The 20,138-nt window shown below is 52.4% G+C and overlaps 2 protein-coding genes across 3 annotated transcripts; one reads left to right on the forward strand and one right to left on the reverse strand.

Moving 5' to 3' along the window:
• Positions 1–179: 179 nt before the first annotated feature.
• Positions 180–18,734, reverse strand: MYBL2 (MYB proto-oncogene like 2). 2 transcript variants are annotated; one of them, XM_049816982.1, is made up of 15 exons: positions 18,639–18,734; positions 15,401–15,483; positions 13,923–14,016; positions 12,727–12,798; positions 12,251–12,343; positions 10,276–10,496; positions 9,962–10,118; positions 8,917–9,186; positions 7,372–7,758; positions 6,017–6,156; positions 4,938–5,037; positions 4,190–4,303; positions 3,509–3,625; positions 3,114–3,260; positions 180–949 (listed from the first exon to the last, which is right to left on the reverse strand). In XM_049816982.1, exons 4-15 carry the CDS (start codon positions 12,781–12,783, stop codon positions 821–823), a joined length of 1,932 nt encoding a protein of 643 aa, XP_049672939.1. In that variant the 5' UTR covers positions 12,784–12,798; positions 13,923–14,016; positions 15,401–15,483; positions 18,639–18,734; the 3' UTR covers positions 180–820. The 2 variants fall into 2 exon arrangements, with proteins under 2 accessions (XP_049672939.1, XP_049672938.1); XM_049816981.1 differs by lacking the exons at positions 15,401–15,483; positions 18,639–18,734 and adding an exon at positions 14,836–14,890.
• On the forward strand, positions 16,472–18,343 carry LOC126045617 (uncharacterized). The gene has a single exon (XM_049816993.1). The coding sequence runs from the start codon at positions 17,147–17,149 to the stop codon at positions 17,897–17,899; it is 753 nt and encodes a 250-aa protein (XP_049672950.1). The 5' UTR covers positions 16,472–17,146; the 3' UTR covers positions 17,900–18,343.
• Positions 18,735–20,138: the final 1,404 nt, after the last annotated feature.

Raw genomic sequence — 20,138 nt, forward strand, 5'->3', positions numbered from 1 at the left:
CACACACACTGTCCCCTCTCCCCCATGCTGAAAGGCTAACAATAATTCAGCAACTTGCCAGGAAAGAAAAGATCCCACATGAAAACCAGTGCTTTGCTGCATCTCATCACCCCAGCAGAGCACTACCTCCCTCCAAGTGTTGTGAGGCCCCAGGCAGAGTCAGAGTCCAAGTGACAGGCTGATGTTAGCACCATCGTTTATTTGAAGAGAGAGCACAGCCCTGGGGAGAGGCACCTGCCGCTCCCCTTCTGCAGCATGGCAGTACAGAACAGCCCCACAGGGAGCAAGGGACCAGCTCCAAACACCGGTCATGCCAAAGCACAGCTCCCACAAGTGCACAACACCCTCCCTCCTCCTAGAGTGAAGGGGGATGGACTACTTCATCCACAGGGAAAGCCAGAAGGGGAGACACAAGACATGCAGGAACCTTTGCTATTCCCGAAGTACCCAAGCAGCCAGCAGAAAATCCAGGCAGGCTGCAAGGCCAGTCTCCACCTCCCACTGCACTTGCTGCTCCAAGGTAGAACACAGCTATGTGCTTCTACTTTTGCAGAACCCAGGTCTTGCAGAGATAGGTCCTGCTCTTAGCTTTCCAACCCTCCCTCATTTACCTTTCCATAATGATCCCAAAACTTGCATTCCACACATTAGCCAGCAGTTAACCCGATTTATTACAATATAGATCTACCTGGGAACAGAAGGAAAAAAAAAAATCCATCCACAAACACTAGGGCCTGGCAGAGGTTATTTTTTTCCTGTAGCTCCCCCTTCCCTCCACTTATAAAAAAAATTAAAAAATAATATAAAGCAGAACAATCCTTCATGATAAGATTAAGGTCCTTGATGTATGACTCTGTTTCAACATGCCCAAAAACTGTCGAGCTTTCTCCTGCATGAAGAGTTGGTCTCGGGTTCCACCACAGGCTACTGCTTTCCAAGCCCTGGTCATCTACAGAGAGAAAAGAAAGCATGCGTACAACACAGTTAGGGGAGAGGACAAACAACATCAACATCCTGTTTTAAATGACTACAAAAATAAATAAAACTAACAACCACCTGCTACCCAAGGGAAATAAAACTTCGGAGCACCCATCTTGCAGTCAGGAGGAAACTTACACAGTGCCAGTTACTCATAACAGCCAAAATGGTAATCTCTAGCAAAAGGGGGTTACATTCAGCAGTTTCCCAGGTTGACTGCTCCATTTCAGGATGACACATGTGTTCTTTCAGGGCTTTCCCTTACTTGGCTTGAGACAAAAACCCCAAAGCACAAACCCACTAAGGCTCCTTGTGCTGAAGAAATACCAGAGGGATGGATGGAATTCAAGAACGGCTTTGGGGTTTATTCCCAACCAGTTCAATTCCTACAGGAGCTGCTCAGCCCCAGGTCTAGATTGGTCAAAGACTATGCTTAACAGCAATTTGGTGCCTTCAGTTTCAGCAGGGCCCACAGCACACAGGAAGAGCTGAAAATCAGGTGTGCTTCAGTCACTGCATGCAGAAAGGGCACCCACGAGGTGTTTTGGCACTGCAGGAAAACCCCTGCGAATCCTCTGACAAATGCAGCCAAGAGACACACAGTGCCCTGAATGGGAAATACCCATTTACATGCACTGCAAACAAGAGTTCGAGCTTCAGTGTTTGCTTACAGTAACAACATCCCATATAGGTTTTGGGGCTGATTTAGGTTCAGCTCACAGCTAGGTGAGCTTCCTTAATAAGGAACTGCCACTGCTAGTAACACCAGTCCAGCACAATAAATCCCAAGAGCCCAGCAACACTGCAGACAGCTCTGCTGTCTTTAGGCAATGGGATTTCACTGCACACCTGTACTCTGTCACTACACAAGCTGCCTTACTGTCACCTTCAAGTCACTCCCAAAGCTTTATTTATATGGATCTATTAGCTCTCAGAGCAATATGACCCTGCCTAGGACAGGAGGAGAAATGGAAGTGTTTAAGTAGGGTTTATTTTGAGAAGGGGAAGGAATTACTCTGGCTGAGAAGTACTTATTTGTCAGAAGAAAGAGCTTTTCAACAGACAGCTCTAATCCAGGGACAGATGCAACCCCCCTCGCTGCAGTGTTCCATGATGACTGAGCCAAGGCTGCTCAGTGAAGACAACACTGCACCTGGGCTCTTCCTGGGATGTGAAAACACCCCCACAATAACACCCAGTGCAGTTTTATACCCCACCCCCCCCACCAAGGGAAGCATGTATCTCCATCCTCATTCAAGCTACCAGAGAGCTCCCATGACTTGGCCCAAGCAAACATCTGCAAAATCATGGTCCAAATCCCCTCTCTAAGCTGTGCTGCCTAACAAAGCAAGGATACCCTTCTACTAATGCACTCTGCCTGCAAATATACCAAGCGGTGAAGATTTTAAAGAGAGCACAAGAAACTGTTTATGCCCCAGAGGGCATCTGTAGGCTGCTGTGACTTCAGCACAACACAGATGCAACTAACGCAGAGCTGGGGAACAGAGTAGCTGTAACGGCACCAACCTCAGCAGAAGCTGCAAGGTGGCACATTGTCAGTCAGAGCTCTGTACTGCCACAGGTTCAGGTAAACAGCAGGATAAAGCCAGCCTATGCTGCCTATGGCACACAGCCTTCACCACAGCCTAGAAACAGCCTAAAAGTCACAGGGGTGGGAAATACCTTTTTGTTTTGCATTTATACAGCGCTTCACAGCCTTACTATGCCCAGAGAAACAAAAGAGATGAGCCTACTGTTGTCCACCCAAGGAGTGCCCACTAGAAAAAGGAAGGTTTACTTCACTGCTGGATCAATCATCCAAATTCCCTGAAGGACTGGGACAGGATGCAGATTCCCATGAAGAAATCCAGGGCCAAACATTCTAAAGAGGCCACAGCTCTGATCAATCACAGGGCTCTGAGCCCCAGCAGAAGGGCAGGTTTGCAAAGAGACAGGAGGAAGCTGTAGCATGACACTACTGGCTCAGCATCTCCAAACCTTGGTGCAAAGACAGCTCTGATAGCATATGGATGCCTATGCAGACCTTCATCCCCTCACTCCTCCTCAGGAGGAGGGACAAAGGCTGCACTACCAGCTAACCTCCTGACTGGGAGAACAGTGGCTGCAGGGCTTACCGGTGCTGGTGGTCGGAAATGGCTCGGCATTTTCCTGTAGGACATTTTCTCTGGCTGCACTTGCACAAAGGCTCTGTTGAGCAAACCACTGTCATTCTTCCTGCTTGAGGAGGAAAGGTTCAGGGACCTCGACAGGAAATTCACAGGCTGCAAAGGAGGGAAAAAAAAGTGTAAGGAAACAAGTTAATTTGCCCTAACAGTGCTGATACTTGGCCTGGCCAAAAGGCCAGTGAACAAATCTAGCCCTTCATCCACATTCAGGGGTGGATGTTCGTACTATTGAACATACTGTTCAAAGGCAGCTGCAGGTGGCAAAGCTCCCACAGCTGCTTTGCACAGGGTTTCTTTGGAGCAGAAGCCAGCTCTACCCCTGCCCTGAGCACAGTACCCCTCACCTGGGCTCTTTTGAAACAGACAGTCTTGGGGAGGGCAGGCGTATTTTGTGTTGTATCTTCATCCAAAATATCCAGGGCTAGAGACTTCCGGACCTTCTTGATGGGACTCCTGCGCAACTGAGGGACATAGAAAAACAAGACTTGGCATGAATCAACCTGGTGAACTCCTGTCTTAAGGACCTAGGATGCACACCAAGCCCACATCACCCCAGGTCTGCATTGCACCAGCACCTCAGGAAGAAAGCATGCTGCAGCCTTCCCCACCACAGGGCACAGCAGTGCTCTCTTCCAGTGCTCTCCTCCTGGCACTAAGAGCCACCGATTTAGAAGAGGAAGCCCCTTTCAGTAGGAAAAACACCAGTGCAACTGAGCCAAGAGACTTTGCATACCAGCCCACAGCCTTCTGGGAGCCCAACTTGCCACAGATTCTCCAAGTATGCTATGGGTCTCTCCTGTAGGTTATGGACACAGCACCTCCTAGCATGCCTCGAGTTCAGCATAAACCAGGACACAGCTGGCCATATTTTAAGCTGGCCTCAGGCACCTCTTGCTGATTAAAAGGCAGCAGCCATGGGCCAAATACTTTTTGGCATCAACAGTAGGATGAACAAAAGCAGTCAAAACACCCCTTAACAGCACAGGGCAGCTCAGCAGCAGGTTCTAGATGCAAAATCAGCTCACCCCTTGTTTCCTCTTCTGTTTCTCAGGCTTCACATCATCCTCTATGATAAGTTCAATGCCAGCTTCACTTCGGAGCACCTCTTTCAAGTCTTCTTCCAGGTGAGGAGTCTGGGGCTGGTGTGAAAAGGAGGAAAGCACAAGACAGTCAAAATTTGTATGCTGGGCAGACTCACAAGTATTTCCCTCTAGGGATAATGGGGTCAGGGGAGCCCACAGTGGGAGGACAAACACAAAGACAACTTATTTACTTCCCAGATGGAAAGGATATGACAAGATTTCTGCTAGCCTGACAGATTTACAGGACCTCCAGGCATGAGAGACTCTTATCAGCTGAACCCAAATGTGCCATCAAGAGACCAGTATGCACAGAAGGCCTGGGATACTGGAAACTGCCATCCCCAAAACACCCACATTAAGAGACCCCATTCCTCAGGGATGCTGAGGTAGATTGTTTCCTTGCTTCTCCTCAAGGTCAGCACTAGCCAAGCACTGCAGCCTGATTCAAGGGCAGCTTATGCATTTTCAGCTGGTTTACAGAGAAGCTAGAAGTCCTGTGGCTACTCACCATGACATGTTCACCATGACCAGGTCCCCTTCATCCCTCCCATCTCAGCCTGACACTACCAAACCATACTTTATTATGCACAGATAACAGTTGGCTCACAGCTCTGCTGCAACCTACCCCACATCCTATTTCCATTCATTATGTTTCTGCCACTTGCCAGTGGCAGACCTGCCCAATACTCACCAGAGGCCTAATTGGTCCATATTTCTCCAGGGCATTTTTGAAAGGCGTGGGGGTGTGAGGAGTGTTGTCCACCACATACTTCTGATCTGGTGTGACAAACCTGGCAGCAAAGAGAAAGACAAAGGATAGGACATGATGTAACCCACACAAAGTAACCCCCATCCTTCCAAGCCTGCAGAGTCTCACATGGCAGCAGCAGAAGCCATCTGCCTGGCTGGATTATTCCTGGGGTGTTAGCAGGGCAAACAGGCATGGAGGAGCATTTAGCAGGGAAAACATCCTTCAGATGTGCCAGCTATGCTGCTCCACCCTGCCAGCTACCAAGCACCCTTAATCAGAAAGCAGTACAGCACCCTGAGAGGCAACATGCAGCTCTACAGGCCAGCCCTACTCTGCAATGCTTCTGCTGGCACATCTGCTCAGGCCCAGCCAGCCTGGGCATGTGACAGTCACAGCTGGACCAGCAGAAGTCCTGGGTGCAAATGCACTTAAGAGCAGCCAAGCCACCTCACACCACCTGGACAGGGGAGCTGCTCTGAACCATGCCAACAGAGCAGTTTTGCTAGCACAGCCAGCACTCCCCAACACTTGCTGCTTCAGTCCACCAGCAAAACACTCCCTTGCAGCCCACCCCTTCTCACCTGCCTGGTACAGTGCCTTGGATAATCATCACCCTGGACTGCCCCTCAGGTCAGGCAAAGCAAAGGGTGCAGAGCTAAAGGGATGGATCTGAACGGCTCTTGCCGAGGAAAACAAATTCCTTCCCTGCTGGCACAGGGCTCACAGCACAGCAACATTTCCCAAAGACATACACAGAAGGCAACAGTCCACCCAGCAGCTGAGCACAACAGTGGTCACTTGGCTGAAGCCCCAATCAGATGGAAAACTTGTTCCCTGCAGCTCAGAGAGGAGCTATCTTTGCAGGGGAAACACTGCTTTAACAAAATCCCCAGGCTGTCCTGCCTCACTCTCAGTAGTACCAGTACAAGTACTGGGGGAGGTATGTTTGAATTGGACCAGACTGCTGTGTGGAAAACGATGCTGCTCAGGTGAGGATGGGGGAGGAGGAAAGGACTTACGCAGAGTTCTTCTGGAGCAGAGGGGTCTTGTCCCTGTGCAGAGGGGTGGTGACAATCACCTTCTGACTGCACACAGGTGTGGAGGTCAGAGACGGGTTCTCCAGTTCTAGTGTATCCTGTTTGGTCCAAAAGTTTAAGAACTGCACAGCACAAGAAAGAAAGAGAAGACAGTCTCAAGCATCCCAGCACAGTATCACAAGTCATTACTTTTTCCTAAATATGGGGAAAACCTGAAGTAGGAACAATCCTCCCATACTGAGTGGCACAAGAGGGATCCGTACCAGTATAAACCAGGATGACTCTTACAGACTCATATAATCCTGTACATGGACACTTACATGAAAGTTGCCACAAGGTGCCTCACACCTAAAAAGGTTATTCATTTCCCATAAGGGATCAGCTGCTATGACTATAAGCACCTACAGGGTAGAGAGAAGTCTCTCCTTGCACTGCTCCAGATAAGGCTAAGCAAAATGGTGAAGGACAGGTAATGCCAGCCCACCAAAGGTCCATTCCAACCTCAGGTTGGCAAACATGAGGGAAGTCCGTGTAACACAACAGTGTACAAGTTAACAGATTTTGCATTGATCTGTCTTCAGCCTAAACTGTGAGAAAACGACAAACTGTCTCATCTCTGCTAGGATTTTACTTCACAACATCAATATACCAGATGCTGGTGGGTTTGAACACCACAGTGCTCCAAGATGATGTACGGTGGAGACCATGTGTGCACACATGTGTGGACACTGTAGGAGTCACGATAAAGGCTGAAAGATCCTGAGTCTGTTTTGCAACAAAGACAAGCCCAGGAGCATTTTCCTAAGCACAGGAACTCAGAGATCTGCATAAGGCATGTGCTGCCAAGCCTGTCTGTGTGACTTAACTGGAACAGGGAAGCCACTTTTCACTGTTGCCACTCTGCTACCCACAGCTGGGGACAGCAATGCCCTGGGGAAAGAAGCACTGTGTTCTCCAGTGATCCTGCAGTGGGCAGACATGTAGATCTGCACAGTGGTGCTCCTTCCTCATAGTGAGCATGTGCCCTGCCCATCACACAGCGTAGCTGGGCTTCCTCGATGCTGCAAGCACTCCCAGAGGCAGACACAGGCTGCTGCTCCCACAGGAAGGGCATCACTGAAGACAAGCAGTGCCAGAACCCAGCTCTATACCTTGTTTTAGCAATGAGATGCATCCTGTGCCCTGGCACTGCCTCATTCAAGGGAGGAGAAACACAAAGCTGGCAGAGCTGATGGGAATACATGGCATTAAGGCAAGTAGACAGAGCACTAACACTTACTAGCTCATGACCAAGCCCAAGCAGAGGAGCACAGACTGGGCTCGCCATTGCTCTGTACCTGAGATGGAGAGAAGGGCAGTGTCTTGACAGGGGTGCTCTTGGGAGTCATGCTGTTGCAGGAGTCAAGGAAGGAAAGGCTGGTGCTGGTGGCATTCTCTGTGACAGGGGACAGGGAGATCTTCCTCTTCTTCTGCCTCTTCAGCACAGAGGGTGGCGTGCCAAAGCTCACCTCTGCATATGGAGAGATGGGGATGAGCTCCCCCTTGCTGCTCTTGCTTAGGTCAGAGATGGTGTGGCCGTCCAGGCGGTACTCAGTCACATTGGGCAGGGATGGCATTGGCTTGCTGGGGGTCTGCCTCACGGGGCTGTTGCTGCTACTGCTGCTGCCAGCAGAGGGTTCCTCAGGTAGGTCAAACTGGGTCAGATCACACCACCCATCTAGGTCCTGCACAGAAGGGAAACCATCAGAAGCAGACCAGGAGGGAAAGCTGAGCAGCCAACTGGTGCAGATGCAGATATGAACTGGGAGGTGAAATAAGTCGGTTTGTGAGATTGCACCAGCTTTTGCAAGGAGCCTGGCTACAGGAGAGCTCAAGCCCTCCTCTCCTCTGCTGCCAGCTCAGCTGAGAACCAGACCAGGGAACTGACCCAGCTGAAAGCTGCTGCTTGTGCATAGGGCAGATTTTTCTGTTTATGCAAGGTTGGTTTCCCAGTTCAGTTCACAGCACAGCTGCACAAACAGCTGCACCCCCACACAGAGGGGACAAAAAAAGCAGCTGGGGATAGGTCTGGGGACAGGGGCTGAGTGAACTGTCACCCAACACCAAACCACCGTCTTGGGCACATCAATACAGCTGGACACAGGGCTGTGCTGTAACACACACTGCTGAAAGCAGATTAAAAATAACCAGACCAGTTCAGAGATCAGCTGTTTCACAGCTCCACCCCGCCAATACCCAAAGCACCATACAAGCAGGCCCCTAAGGACCCACAGATGGGCCGTTAAGCCTTGGGCAAAGACTCTCTGATGGCAGCAAAATGATCTGTTGATTCAAGCCAGCCTCACGCTGGTGACCTCAGCACTGCTTGACTGACCCAAAATTACTAGTTTCAGTGAAGCTACCTCCACTGAAAGCAAATGGTGGCATCATCCCAGTGTGAAAGGGTCTGTCCTGCGTACAAGTGGCCCTGGCCTATTCCCAGCCTGTCCTATCCTATTCCATCCCACAACACGAGGGAAAGGAAAGCCCGTGAGCATGGGCCTGAACCGTTATGAACAGGAGAGCTAGGGAGGATCTGGCTGATAAAAGAGGGCTTGAGATCAGGTTTGCCAGCATCTACAGCCTCCCATACCAGCAGAACCCAGGCACAAGGACACCCACCTAGGGGAATCTGCAAGCCCAGAGCAATACTGGCAGAGCTGGAAAGGTGTAATCCAGCCCTGGAAAAGAGTTGGTGGGAAGCCACAAGCCAATGACAGACCTAGCCCTCCTCAGGATGCCTATGGTGATGAGCCAGGGGACCCAATAAGTTCACTCAAGGGAAAAGGGTGGGGAATCAAGTCTCCCTACATTAGCTGGAGGAACAATGGTCTGTTACTTACGGATTCAATCATGTCCAGAGCTTCACTGAAGGCTGGCACAGATGTTGGGTACAAATAATTGGCAGCTTCAACGACCCATTTGTACGGTGATGTGAAAAATGAAGAGGCATCCTCAGGCACCGCATCATCTGAGGTCCCCTCAGCGTTATGCTCTGCCACTTCAGCAGCGGGCAGCTCTGAGGGTAACTCCTGTACACCGGTCACTTCCTCATCACTGACATCCTCTTCCTTTATTTCAGAGATATCAACTGGCCAGTTTGGCAGGACATTCTTTGCACATACAACAAAGAGAGTCCAGCCGTTAGTAGAAGCCAAGGGAACAATGTCAAGTTCTGGGGAAAAAGAGCAAGGGTCCCTGGACACATTCAGCTCTGCCTGCTCTCCTACCTGCCATTCAGTTTGTTTCACATCCCTATTCTCCCTCATTGCTCTGTTCCCTACACCATCCGAGCAGGAGTCCATGCAACATAATGAGCACAGGACTGTTTAACTGAAGGTTTCACTTAACAGTATCCCAGGAGAAAGCTGAACAAAGGCTGAGCATGTAGCACCAATTCTGCATTTCCTACTTTCCAAGAGCCTGCCTTTGAAAACTACATGCTTTCTTCATGAAAAAATAATTGGGTATACTTCCCGTACTTCCTTTTTTAGAGGAAAGGAACACAATACCTTTCCACCATGTCCCCCAACACGGTCTGGAACAGCTGTCTTCTCCCACTAGCAACAGCTCAAGAGAGTGAAAAAAAAATTTGGTCTCCAAGACAGACCTGATGCTGGGATTGGCAAGATAACAGTACTAGCAGACTGCTGTCCTCTGCCCAGATAACACACTTGGGCTCACATTACACCTCTAGCTCCTGGAGAGAGAGGTCTCCCAAGAGTCAGTCTCTTAGAGAATGCTGAGGGAAGGCACAGACTGTCTATGTAGACACCAGGCTGTGGCAACAGCAGCATGAGAGGCAGCAGAAGGGTGAACAGCTCTGATATGCATTAGCAGAGCAGACGACTGACACAGCTGCCTGCTGCAAATGTGCTGGTGCAGTACCTGGCTCCCAGCTCTCGTTCGACTTTGGCTCTCCTTGTCATCCACCTCCAAGAGGAAGTATAGTGACTTGGACTCCTTAGTTTCATTGAGGAAGCCTCCTGTGTCCACCTTCCGCTTGATGGTGGAGTTCCAGTGATTCTTCACAGCATTGTCAGTCCTGCAGAGAAAGCAGAAGGAAACAGAAACCATTTACAGCAGCTTTAAAGCACAGCTAACAGCTCCTACACACTCTCCAGTCCCATCCTGTGAGCCCAACACGTGGATCTCCACAGGCCACCCAGGTGTGAAGGCACCAGTAAGCAAAGAGGTCCTACCTCCCAGGCAGCAGCTTGGCAATCTCCGCCCAACGATTCCCCAGCACCTTGTGGGCCTCAAAAATAATGCGATCCTCTTCCTCTGTCCATGAGGATTTCTTCACCTCAGGGTTCAGGTGGTTATGCCAGCGTTCCCGGCACTGCTTCCCTAACCGCCCTTTCAGGTGCTTGGCTATCAGGGTCCATTGTTTGGTGCCATATTTTTTAACCAGTTCAATTACCTTTGAAGAGAGTGGGAGGGAAATAAGGAAATGGAATAAAGGATTTGAAGGTCAACACAGTCATCTCCAGGCTTTGCTCTTTACCTCTCTTGAGACCAGGTAAGGGCAGAGAAAGGACCCTTAGGAGAAAAAGCTGGAGGGATCCAGCACTGACAATCAGGTATACCAACACTTGAGAGCAACGATTCAGCTGAATTTCTGAAAGGGCTGTTTCCATGCAGATGTTTTGCCACACAGTACCTGTGAATGCAGATGACCGCCACAAGATGGGGTGGAGACTGACAGGTGCACCAGGGACAGAGGGGCCCAGATTTAGAAACACATGCCCATTTCTGAGCAAGGGCCAAGTCCCACATGCCCCAAGGCTCCTCTGCCCCCACTCCTACCGAGGACCTGGTCGCATGACAGCAGTCTCCATCAGCTCTGCACTGGTCTGCCCACTGGGCACAGCCTCCCTTTAACAGTGTGCCACACCAAGGACACGGCAGAGCTGCAGCTCCATGCCCCACTAGCACCAGGACACATAGTGAGAGCTCCAAAGCATAAACAAGCTATATTCACTTAAGAGCCATCCACTTTGCCACTTCCCATTCAAACAGGGCTTTGTCACTTCTGCCTGAGGCTCAGTGCAAATGCTTCTGGGCATGGAATCTGTTCTGAGTCCCTGCGATATGTCCATGGCACAGTCAGGACAAAACAATCTATTGCCTGCAATGTTCAGCCCACCAAAATCTTAGAGAAGAGGCTAAAAGGGTTCTCATAGAGCACTTCTAGCCTGGCCAACTGTGCTCACCTTAAAGATGTGGGTAGACAGGTGATGCTCATAGTGCTCTTGGCCCACAACAAACATCCCTACTGCAGACTCTTGACTATCAAGCACAGACAAATGGACCAAAGACACCGAACTGAGGCACAAGCCAAGGAGCTGGAGTAGCTTGCAGGGCAAAGAAATGTGCAGCGTCAGGAGGAGAAAGCTGAAGCCCAGCCTGGCCAAGATAGGTGTGCTGGCAGTCAGGACATGTAAAGGGAAGGGGAAAGCAGGGAGCAACTGCTCTACTGTAGGAAGGTGGAAGGACATCATGAGAAGCTTCCTTAGGAGATGCTTCACATAACACACAGATAGGCAGCAAAAGGGACAGTAACAGCCTGTAATGGGACCAAAAGGGAAATAAATGGGGACGCAGAAGTGTTACAGAGAATATGACAAACTAGGACATTTTGCAGCAGAAAACCTTGGTAGACGTTGGAATGAAGTCCACCTTTTCTTAAGCACATCAAGGTGATGAGTCTGCCTGAGCTGGCCCCTCTCAGCTCACTCCGGAATCAGCAGAGAAACAGATTCACAGAAGTCATGATTCACCTAGCCAACCTCACACATCACTTCAGTCTGTCTACTGTAGCAGAGGAAATGGCAGTTTTATTTTCTTTTAGGTCCAGCATGGCCAGGTCAGGTGGATATCTGCCAGCAGGCCGATGAATTAATTCCCTTTTCTGCTCACTCCCTTGGCAGCCTACTGTAGCAGTACTGTGTGAAAGGGAGAAGGTATTTAGTTGAAGAAGCCTAGACTTGCTCCTGCACATCACAACCATGGCTGCATTAGGCTGCTCAGAACAGGTCATAGCGCTGCTCTCACGGATATCCAGCATTGGAAAGAATTACCCACAGTTTACAAAAAGACCCAAGGGTCTGACACATCCATCCTCTCCGCAGACAGTCACAGTTCAACACTCAGATCCTCTCAGCCCTGACTTACCTTTTGGTCCTCCTCTTTGGTCCAAGGGCCCTTAACCAAGTCTGGATTCAACACTCTCAGCCACCGGTACTGACACTGCTGATCGCTGCGGTTCTAGGAAAAGGAACAAGAACAGCCGTGCGTTAGACCAAAGGTTCCAAAAGCCCCTATAGCAACAGCAGTCCCCATACACAAAGACTGTCCCACAGAAAACCTGCAGAAGAACATGAAGAATACATACTAAGACTAGGGCACTGGGCACAGAGGCAGGAACCTCAATTTCTCACCCCAGCTCCAATAGACTCTCCCTTGAAAGTCCTCTACGCAAGAAGGATGTCTCCCTGCCCTGAAGGATCACCATTTCACCACATGGAGCTGCAGCCACAGAACAGAGCCCCACTGTGCAAGGTGCTGCACAGACACAGAGAACCAGCACAGTGAGCACAAGCAGCAACATGCAAACACTACAATTCCCACCTGGGCAAGGGGTCACTTACAGGAAAGTGACTGGCCAGGAACTTCCAGTCATTCTGCCCGTAATGTCTTACTAACATCTTCAGTTGCTCATCCTGCAAAGAACAAAGACATTCACTTTCACATACACTGAGGCAAAACATGCCACGGGCACGCCGGGCTGACAGCATCAAGAGAACGAGGTAGCTATTTTGAACTGTCAAGAAGGGGGTCTTTTGGCATTCTGCATTCAGGGGAGGAAGGTAGCTCACACCATCCTTTAGCAGTGCTCCAGTACATGGAGCCCAACTGGAAAAGGCCATTTGGTTCTGGGCTCTGTACTAAGGAGAGCTCATACAGCAAGGACAAAACAAGAGCTCAGCTCTGTCCCAGTACAGTCTGGTTCAAACCCTGCTTATCCAGCCTCAGTACACCCCTGACCAGACAGTCCATCTCCCAGCTCAGCCACTGCTTTTGCCTGGCCAAGAAAGCTGAATGGTTGAAGTGTATCACCACTAGCCCGGTGGTCTACAGTCTTTCAGTACTACGGGGTTCTACAGCATTTCTTTCATGAATCCTGCTATAGCCAAGGTGTGCCTACTCTTACAGCTCATAGAAAGCTTGTTATAGGTGTCCTTGCCTTTGTGCTCCAGCTGAGCAAAGAGGCATGAAATAATTCCCTGCTCAACATGAGCCCAAGGCTTTGATCCCTGCACAAAGACCACCTTACTTGGTGTTCAGACCCAAGGGGAGATAGGACGTCTTGTAGTTTTCACACAGAACAAAGATGATGGAGTTACTGGGAGGAGGGAAGAGAATATCCCAACTAATTTCAGGCTCTCAGCCAGGATGACTAAGCCATGATCCCAACAATCTCGATGCTCCCTGCTTTTGCTAGAGAAAAGGGAGGACATTTCCACTGCACAATTTAGCTTGCTGGAGGCCTCAGCCATCCTCTGGAACCCCTCTTTGCTCACAAGAGTGCTGCAGGCAGCAGATGGCTCACTCGGGGCTCACAGGCTTAAGCTAAAGTGGTTAGGGCTCTTGCTCTCCAGGCTACACCTCAAACTCCCCTGAACCTCAGCTCACGTGAGCAAAACAGACACATGGTCTTCTCCAGCAGGAGGTGGTATCGTGGCCAACAGATGAAGTCTGGGGTGGATGTACCCAAGCCCCAGGTGCCATGCCAGAAACCTATCCCAAAGCACTCACTCTCAGCAAGCGCCGGGCTCTCACTCACCTCTTCTTGTGTCCACTTGACTTTGCACCTGCCGTCCCGCTGCTCTGGCACATCTGAGTCAGTATCCTGGTAATGCAGCTCATCCTGGTCCTCACTGGAGATGAATAAACAAAGATTATAATTTCCACCTCTGATAAAAACACAGCAGAGGGAGCAACCTCCACCATGCAGAGCAGAGCCCCACAGAGCAACCTGCACTGCACAGAGCAGAGTTCCAGATCTACTTTCTTCCAGCACTGAGCCCCAACACCTCACAGACATTCACTCAGACACCCCAGGTGTAAGGGGGTCCCTCAGCTTTGGGCTCCCGGTGCGTGCTAGCAATTTCTATGCTGCCAAGAGCAGGGGAAGTAGTGTTTCTCTTGATTCCTGCTCCCTTCTGTCCCTCTGGGAGGACTCTGCATCGAGGGACTGGCACCATTTCCCCTCCTTACAGCTCACGAGTCTCCCGTATCGCTGGACTAAAGAAATGGGATGCGAGGGGCAGCCAGAAGCCAGCCAGCTAGTGCTGGGACAGCAGCCCCAAAGGGCTCTACACATCACCCACCGGACCCACCTCGGCCTGCCCTGTCACCCCCAGCTCCGGCGCAGGCACAGCCAGGCCCGCTCCCAGCTCCCGGGTGGGGCCAAAAGGAGCCTTTAGAGCGGGACTCGCGGAACACGGAGCCCGGGGGTAGGGGGCCGCGGCCTTGCCGGCGGCCCGCCGTCCCGCTGCCCGGCCGGAGAGCGGGAACGGGCCGTCCTGGGCGGGGGGGGGGGGGGGGGGGGGGGGGCGGGCCGCGCGGCAGAGAAGCGCCTCCAGGGGGTCCCCGAGGCTACCCCACACCCCCCCCTCACCACCACCACCCCCCCCCCAGCGGGAAGGCGCGGGGCCCCCACACGAAGGCCCTGGGGCGGCGGGGGCTGCACTCACCCGCGGCTGCGGCGCGCCATGGCGGGGCCGGAGCCAGAGCCGGGACGCGGCTGGGCCAGGCAGCGGCGGCGGCACTTTCCTATCTCGCGCCAACGGCGCCCCCCCCCTGCGCGGGGCCGGGCCGCGCATGCGCGCTGCCGCCTCCCGCCCGCACAAAGAGGCGCGCGCGGGAGGGCGCCTGCCCGCCCCGCCCCCGGGGAGCCCCCGCGGCCCCGAGAGACCCTCCGCACCGAGACAGACACCCCCCCCCGCACCGAGACCCCCAAAGCAACCGCAGCTAGGCGGTCCTGGGCGCGGAGCAGGAGGATTCCCCCCTCCCCCGGCTCACCTCTACCCCTGCAAAACCCGCTGCAGCCCGCCCCCCCACCCCAGGATCGCGGCTCTGGGCGGGTTTGGGGTGCGCCGAGAAGCCCCCAGGACAAGGATAAGCTCTGGGAGGGGTTGCATCTGCTACGGCACTGCTGCGGGTCTTCCCATGCCACAGCCAGCCAGCCACGCGACGCAGGACCCCCGGCAGCCACCTCCCATCAAAATGGGCATAAAAAACCAAATTAAAATCAACCACCTTCCCCACGTTGCTTTTGCAGCACCTCTCGCTCCAGGGGTGCACTATGGGGCCCCCAGAGGCAAGCACAGGTTTGGCGCTTCCTAGGAGAGAAAAGAGGCAGTCAACGTGGAAAAAGCTCCGCTCTTCCCCGCATCCCGCGGCCGGGCAGCGGCACTGTCACCCCACGGAAGAAAAGCGGGAGAGCTAAAAGCAGCAGGAGCGGCTACCCCAGTGACAGCTGGTCCTAGACAGGCCAGCATTTCGTACATGTGCGTTTTGAATTCTGGCTGGTTTCAGACTGCACGCGGCCTGCGTACACACAGCACACACACCTGCTAGTGCCCATGCATTATCTATAATGTCCCTACTTAGCCTGTGCATGTGGATGCTCCCGGCCAGCGCTGCAGAGCAAACAATACAAAACTGAAGAGAGATGTCATTTTGTTGGAGACCCTCCCAGAGTGTCATGTCCAGGCAGGAAGGCTCCATGTGTCATTCTCCTCCTCCTGCAGCAGAAGACCACGGTTCCTGCAAACACCTCTCTGTTCTCCAGGGCTGCCCACTGACAGGCTACAAGCACAACTGAGCCCTTAGAGGACTCAGTTTACCTTCAGCAGTTAGCCACAACCCATAATCACAGCCCCCATGCTTAAAAAGAAGCAACAACCCCTCCCTCTCCCAAACTAGCTTAATTAGGAAATTAGCCTGTTAATGAATTACCAGAACTATAAAACCGCTATAAGCCACACTGGCAAAAAAGGATCAAGATCTCAAAGGGGGTCTTTGTAGAAGCTGAAGGTAAGTAGTACTTTTTTTATTTCCCTAGTACTTCTCACATATTTTTTTTTTAATTATCTTTAAGCAAAAAGTATTTTAGTCTCTTAAAGACTTTCCTTCTAGGCTAGCCATACAGCACCCACCCCACCCCCCCGTAAATTCAGGAGCTTTTTGTTTCTGCTTTTAATGTGTTCAGCGTAAAAATTGCTTCAGGCCACAGTGACTGCCTTCCCCTTCTTTGATCTACCCTATTGTCTTTGGGGGTGGCTGGAAGGCAGCTGCTGATTGAGCTGGTGGTGAGAACTTCCCTCTCAAGCAGAGGGGGAGTGTGCAAAAAGTTCCTGCAGAAGGCAGGGGTGTATGGCATGAGACCTGCTAGGAGGGCCTGTCGTCAAGGTCCTTGCTTGATGCCCTATGTGGGCTGTGGGGTCCCACAGGTCTGCAGGTGGGGATTACCAGGTGTGGGACTAAAAGTAAGATGAGACCTGCTCCTCAACCTCTCCCATCCTAACCAGAGCCTGGTTTTACTGCCTTCCTCTCAAAGGGACTCAGCTGGGGTTAATGGCCCTCTGACTTGAGGAATAAGGATAAAATGTCTTATCTCTGGGGAAAAACAGCTCCACCTTAGTACCTCTAACAAACGGAGAGGCTTACTGAGACTCCCTACACCCTGTACAAAGCTAAAAGTAGTGGTATACAGGCTGAGGCCAAATAAATAGCACTCTAAAGGAGGCTCCAAGCAATGATCAGGCTGTGGTACAATTGTGTTGCTCTAGAAGAAAATGACAGGCTGGATGCCCACCTCCCTCCCCTGGATCCTGCTCAGCTCCTTGCTTTCTTAAGCAAGACTGAGACAGGATTTTGCAGAGAGCAGTCCTGCTACTTTAAGTCTGCAATTTGCTAGTGCACAGTAATGAACAGGAACATATTTGTTCTGACAGGGAAGTTCTGGTCTCCATAAACCTGACAGTAGTGGGATTCTGCACTATGCTGTCCACCACGAGGCACGGTACCAGCACCCTGACCATAAAGGAAATCCTAGAAAATGGATTTGTGGCCGGGGCCTCCAGCCATACCCATTCTTCTCCTGTCTGCAGTTACTACATGGACTCTAGCAACAGCTCCAAACCAGACACCTGGGAGCTTCTCATGGACTTGGACAGTGCAGCAAAAGGCAGTTCCCTGTGTGTCGTCAAGCAGTCAGAGTCTCTGAGCAGCTGTGTGAAGACTGACCTGCACAGCCTGACCCAGGGTATCTCTGACCTCAGTCTTGTCTGCTTCTGCAAGACCCATCACAATCAGGCTGCCTTTGACCTGTCCAGTTTGCCTTGTGAGCACCTCAGCAGAGCTGGCTGCCTGATGGATGTGGAGTTGCAGAACACCTCAACACCATGCAAGAAAGAAAAGCACCCCAAACTGCTGGAGAGCCTGCTCTCCAAGAGCACTGAGCTCGATGGTGACCTCTCAACCCTTGGGAAGATGCCAGGACCCAGATGGGAGATCTCAGCAATAAAAGGCCCCCTGGATACCAGCCTGTGCCCTGACGAGAGCACCGAGGAGCTGAGGTTACTGGGATGCTCCAAACCAGACACGCCGTCCCTGGAGACCTCTGTAGTAATTCCTCTGGCTTGGCCTGGAGCCTTCAAGAAGCACCCTAAGCTGATCCACAGGTCTGCCACCCTCGAGACCCAGCTGAGTGATCTTGACCCTGACCCTGTGTTTCTGCATCAGGCTCTGTGATGCTGCTGCTCTGGCTCCATGCCAGAGCACGGTGGGCTGCAGCATGCCAGCCTGGGGACCTTCTGTGCTGCAGAGGAGCACTGTGTGCAGGGCTGCCGTCCCTGCTGCAGCACAGAAGATGATGAAGCACCCTTGCTCTGCCCTGAGGCAGGCCTTGCTTGCTGATGGCACCACCTGGTAAAAGGTTAAACCACCCAACCTGGGGTGACTGAAACAGCAAACTGCTTGGGGCACTGCTGGTGGAGGAAGCTTCTTAGGCTGCTGGTGGCAGCCCCCGAAAGCCAGCCCCAGCTAAGCCAGCAGCCCTACTGGTTCCCCCTTCCTCACCGATCGCTGTCTTTTGTATCAATGCAACAAAGATCTAAATTTCACCGTGCGTGCAGTCTCTGGTGCTCTCTGACTGCCCGGCTGAGCTCCGCTGAAGACGGGTGCAGGGCCGGACTGCGACCCGCGGCGGGGGCCCGGCTCCAGCCGGACCGGGGCCCAGCTGCCGGTAAACCCCCACCGAGCGCAGCCGCCTCCAGCGCCTTCCCCACCCGCGGGAGGAGCGCCCCAAGCCCGGTGCGGAGCTCCGCGGGCCGTGGGAGGGGGCCCGTCCGCGGTCGGCTGAGGAGGGGCGAGACGCCGCGACAAGATGGCCGGGCCCGGCGGAGCCCCGGGCGGGGAGCTCCGCGGCAGCTACCGGCCCGGCCCCGCTCCCAGGTGCGCGGCCCGGGGCCGCCCCACACGCCCCCGTTACCTGGCAGAGGGGCCCGGGCAGGTCTCGGTGACGGAGGGGCGCGGAACCGCGGCCCTGGCCCCCGCCGCCGGGCCATGGCGGCGGCGCCGGCCGGGCTGCCGGGGCCGGCCGGCTACCGGGGCCCGCCGCTGCCCACGGGGAGCGCGGGCAGGGAGGCGGCGGCCGGGTGGGAGGCGCCGCCGGGGCTGGGGATCCCTCTTCCGGCACACTGGGAGAAAAACAGCCCAGGAGCGGCGGGCCCGGCCCGGCCCGGGGCCCGGCAGGGCGGCACGGCGCCGCTCGTCGGGGGCAGCGGGGAAGAGAGCGGCTTCCCGGGAGCCCCCTCGCCTCACGGCGGCGTCACCCGCCCGCGGTTCGTTTTATGCGGGATTCTAATCTTCCTCCCAGCCGGAGGCATTCAGCACCGCGGGTCTTCGCCGACAGGCAGAGGAGCAGGGACGGTTTGCTCCGTAACTCCCCTACCCTGGTCGGGTGCGGGGGGAAGAAACGAGCCCACCTCCACCTCAGAGTTTCTTGGTCTCCTGTTAGGGCTTCCCACCTTCTACAGCCACTTGGTCGCCTTCCTTTTTTCCCTTTCCCATCACTACTTACAGCAGACACAAAGATACGGAGAATTACTTGTTAAAATCACTTTCCAAGGCATTTACAGTTTGCTGAAGAACCAATATAGGCTCCCCCCTCTTCTTTTAGGGATAGAGTGAGGGATGAGAAGTCCCGTTGCATGAGAGGACAGAGAGAAAAAAAAAAAAGTGAAAGCAGCAACAGTTGCTTGGACCCAACTTCTGTGAATTGCAGCAATAATTTCATTAAATACATAAACTCCGTGGCTAGCTGCATGTCTAACCTTTCAACGGCCTAGCCTCACTTCCTTAAAACCCTCACCTGCTTGTACTCCTTCAAAATTCTGCCAATGAATCAGCCCTAAACTTTGTGTATCATATTCCCATGGCCAAAGCAAGCACTTCTATTTACAAAATAACAGTTTAAATACTTTCAGAGGGCCAAAGGGACATCTTTGAAAGAGGGATGCAAGGCTATTGCCTCTACATGTATTTCACAGCTTATGGCCCAAAACCCACATCCATTCAGTGAAAAATCTGTTCTTTCGCTTCAGCTGTCAGAGTGGCACTACAGATAAACAGCAAACAGGGAGCTGCTTGTATTCTCTGGAGGCTCAGGTGACTTTTCTAAACCATGTTACAACATCAGGAACAGGTGACAAAACAACTCAGAAAAAGGACCCGGAAAGTATTTACAGTTTGAAGTATAAACACCATAGAACAGTACAAACCGGATCTATAATTAGGAAGAGGATCACGCAGTTGTTTGGTTCAACTGCAGTCTGTGCCGGTTGACTGATTGGTATTGATACAGCAGAGGAAAGATTAAGCTTATTGTGTAAATCTGTAGCTGGAATGTACAAAGTACTCTTTGTGATAAACACAACCATGCCATTAAGCAAAAATAAGCAAAAGAGGAAGAAATGAAAAATTTCAAACA

This window comes from Accipiter gentilis, chromosome 14, assembly GCF_929443795.1.
Source record: "Accipiter gentilis chromosome 14, bAccGen1.1, whole genome shotgun sequence".
Taxonomy (NCBI): domain Eukaryota; kingdom Metazoa; phylum Chordata; class Aves; order Accipitriformes; family Accipitridae; genus Astur; species Astur gentilis.

Excerpts from the sequence above, each read along its gene's own strand:
- MYBL2 (XM_049816981.1), bottom strand. The coding sequence starts at position 14,855 with ATGGCGCGCCGCAGCCGCGG. Across the intron at positions 6,157-7,371 it reads TGCCCTTCTCTCCATCTCAG|TTCTTAAACTTTTGGACCAA; the intron begins GTACAGAGCAAT and ends TGTGCTGTGCAG. Across the intron at positions 4,304-4,937 it reads ATGGACCAATTAGGCCTCTG|CCCCAGACTCCTCACCTGGA; the intron begins GTGAGTATTGGG and ends TTTTCACACCAG.
- LOC126045617 (XM_049816993.1), top strand. The coding sequence starts at position 17,147 with ATGCTGTCCACCACGAGGCACGGTACCAGCACCCTGACCATAAAGGAA.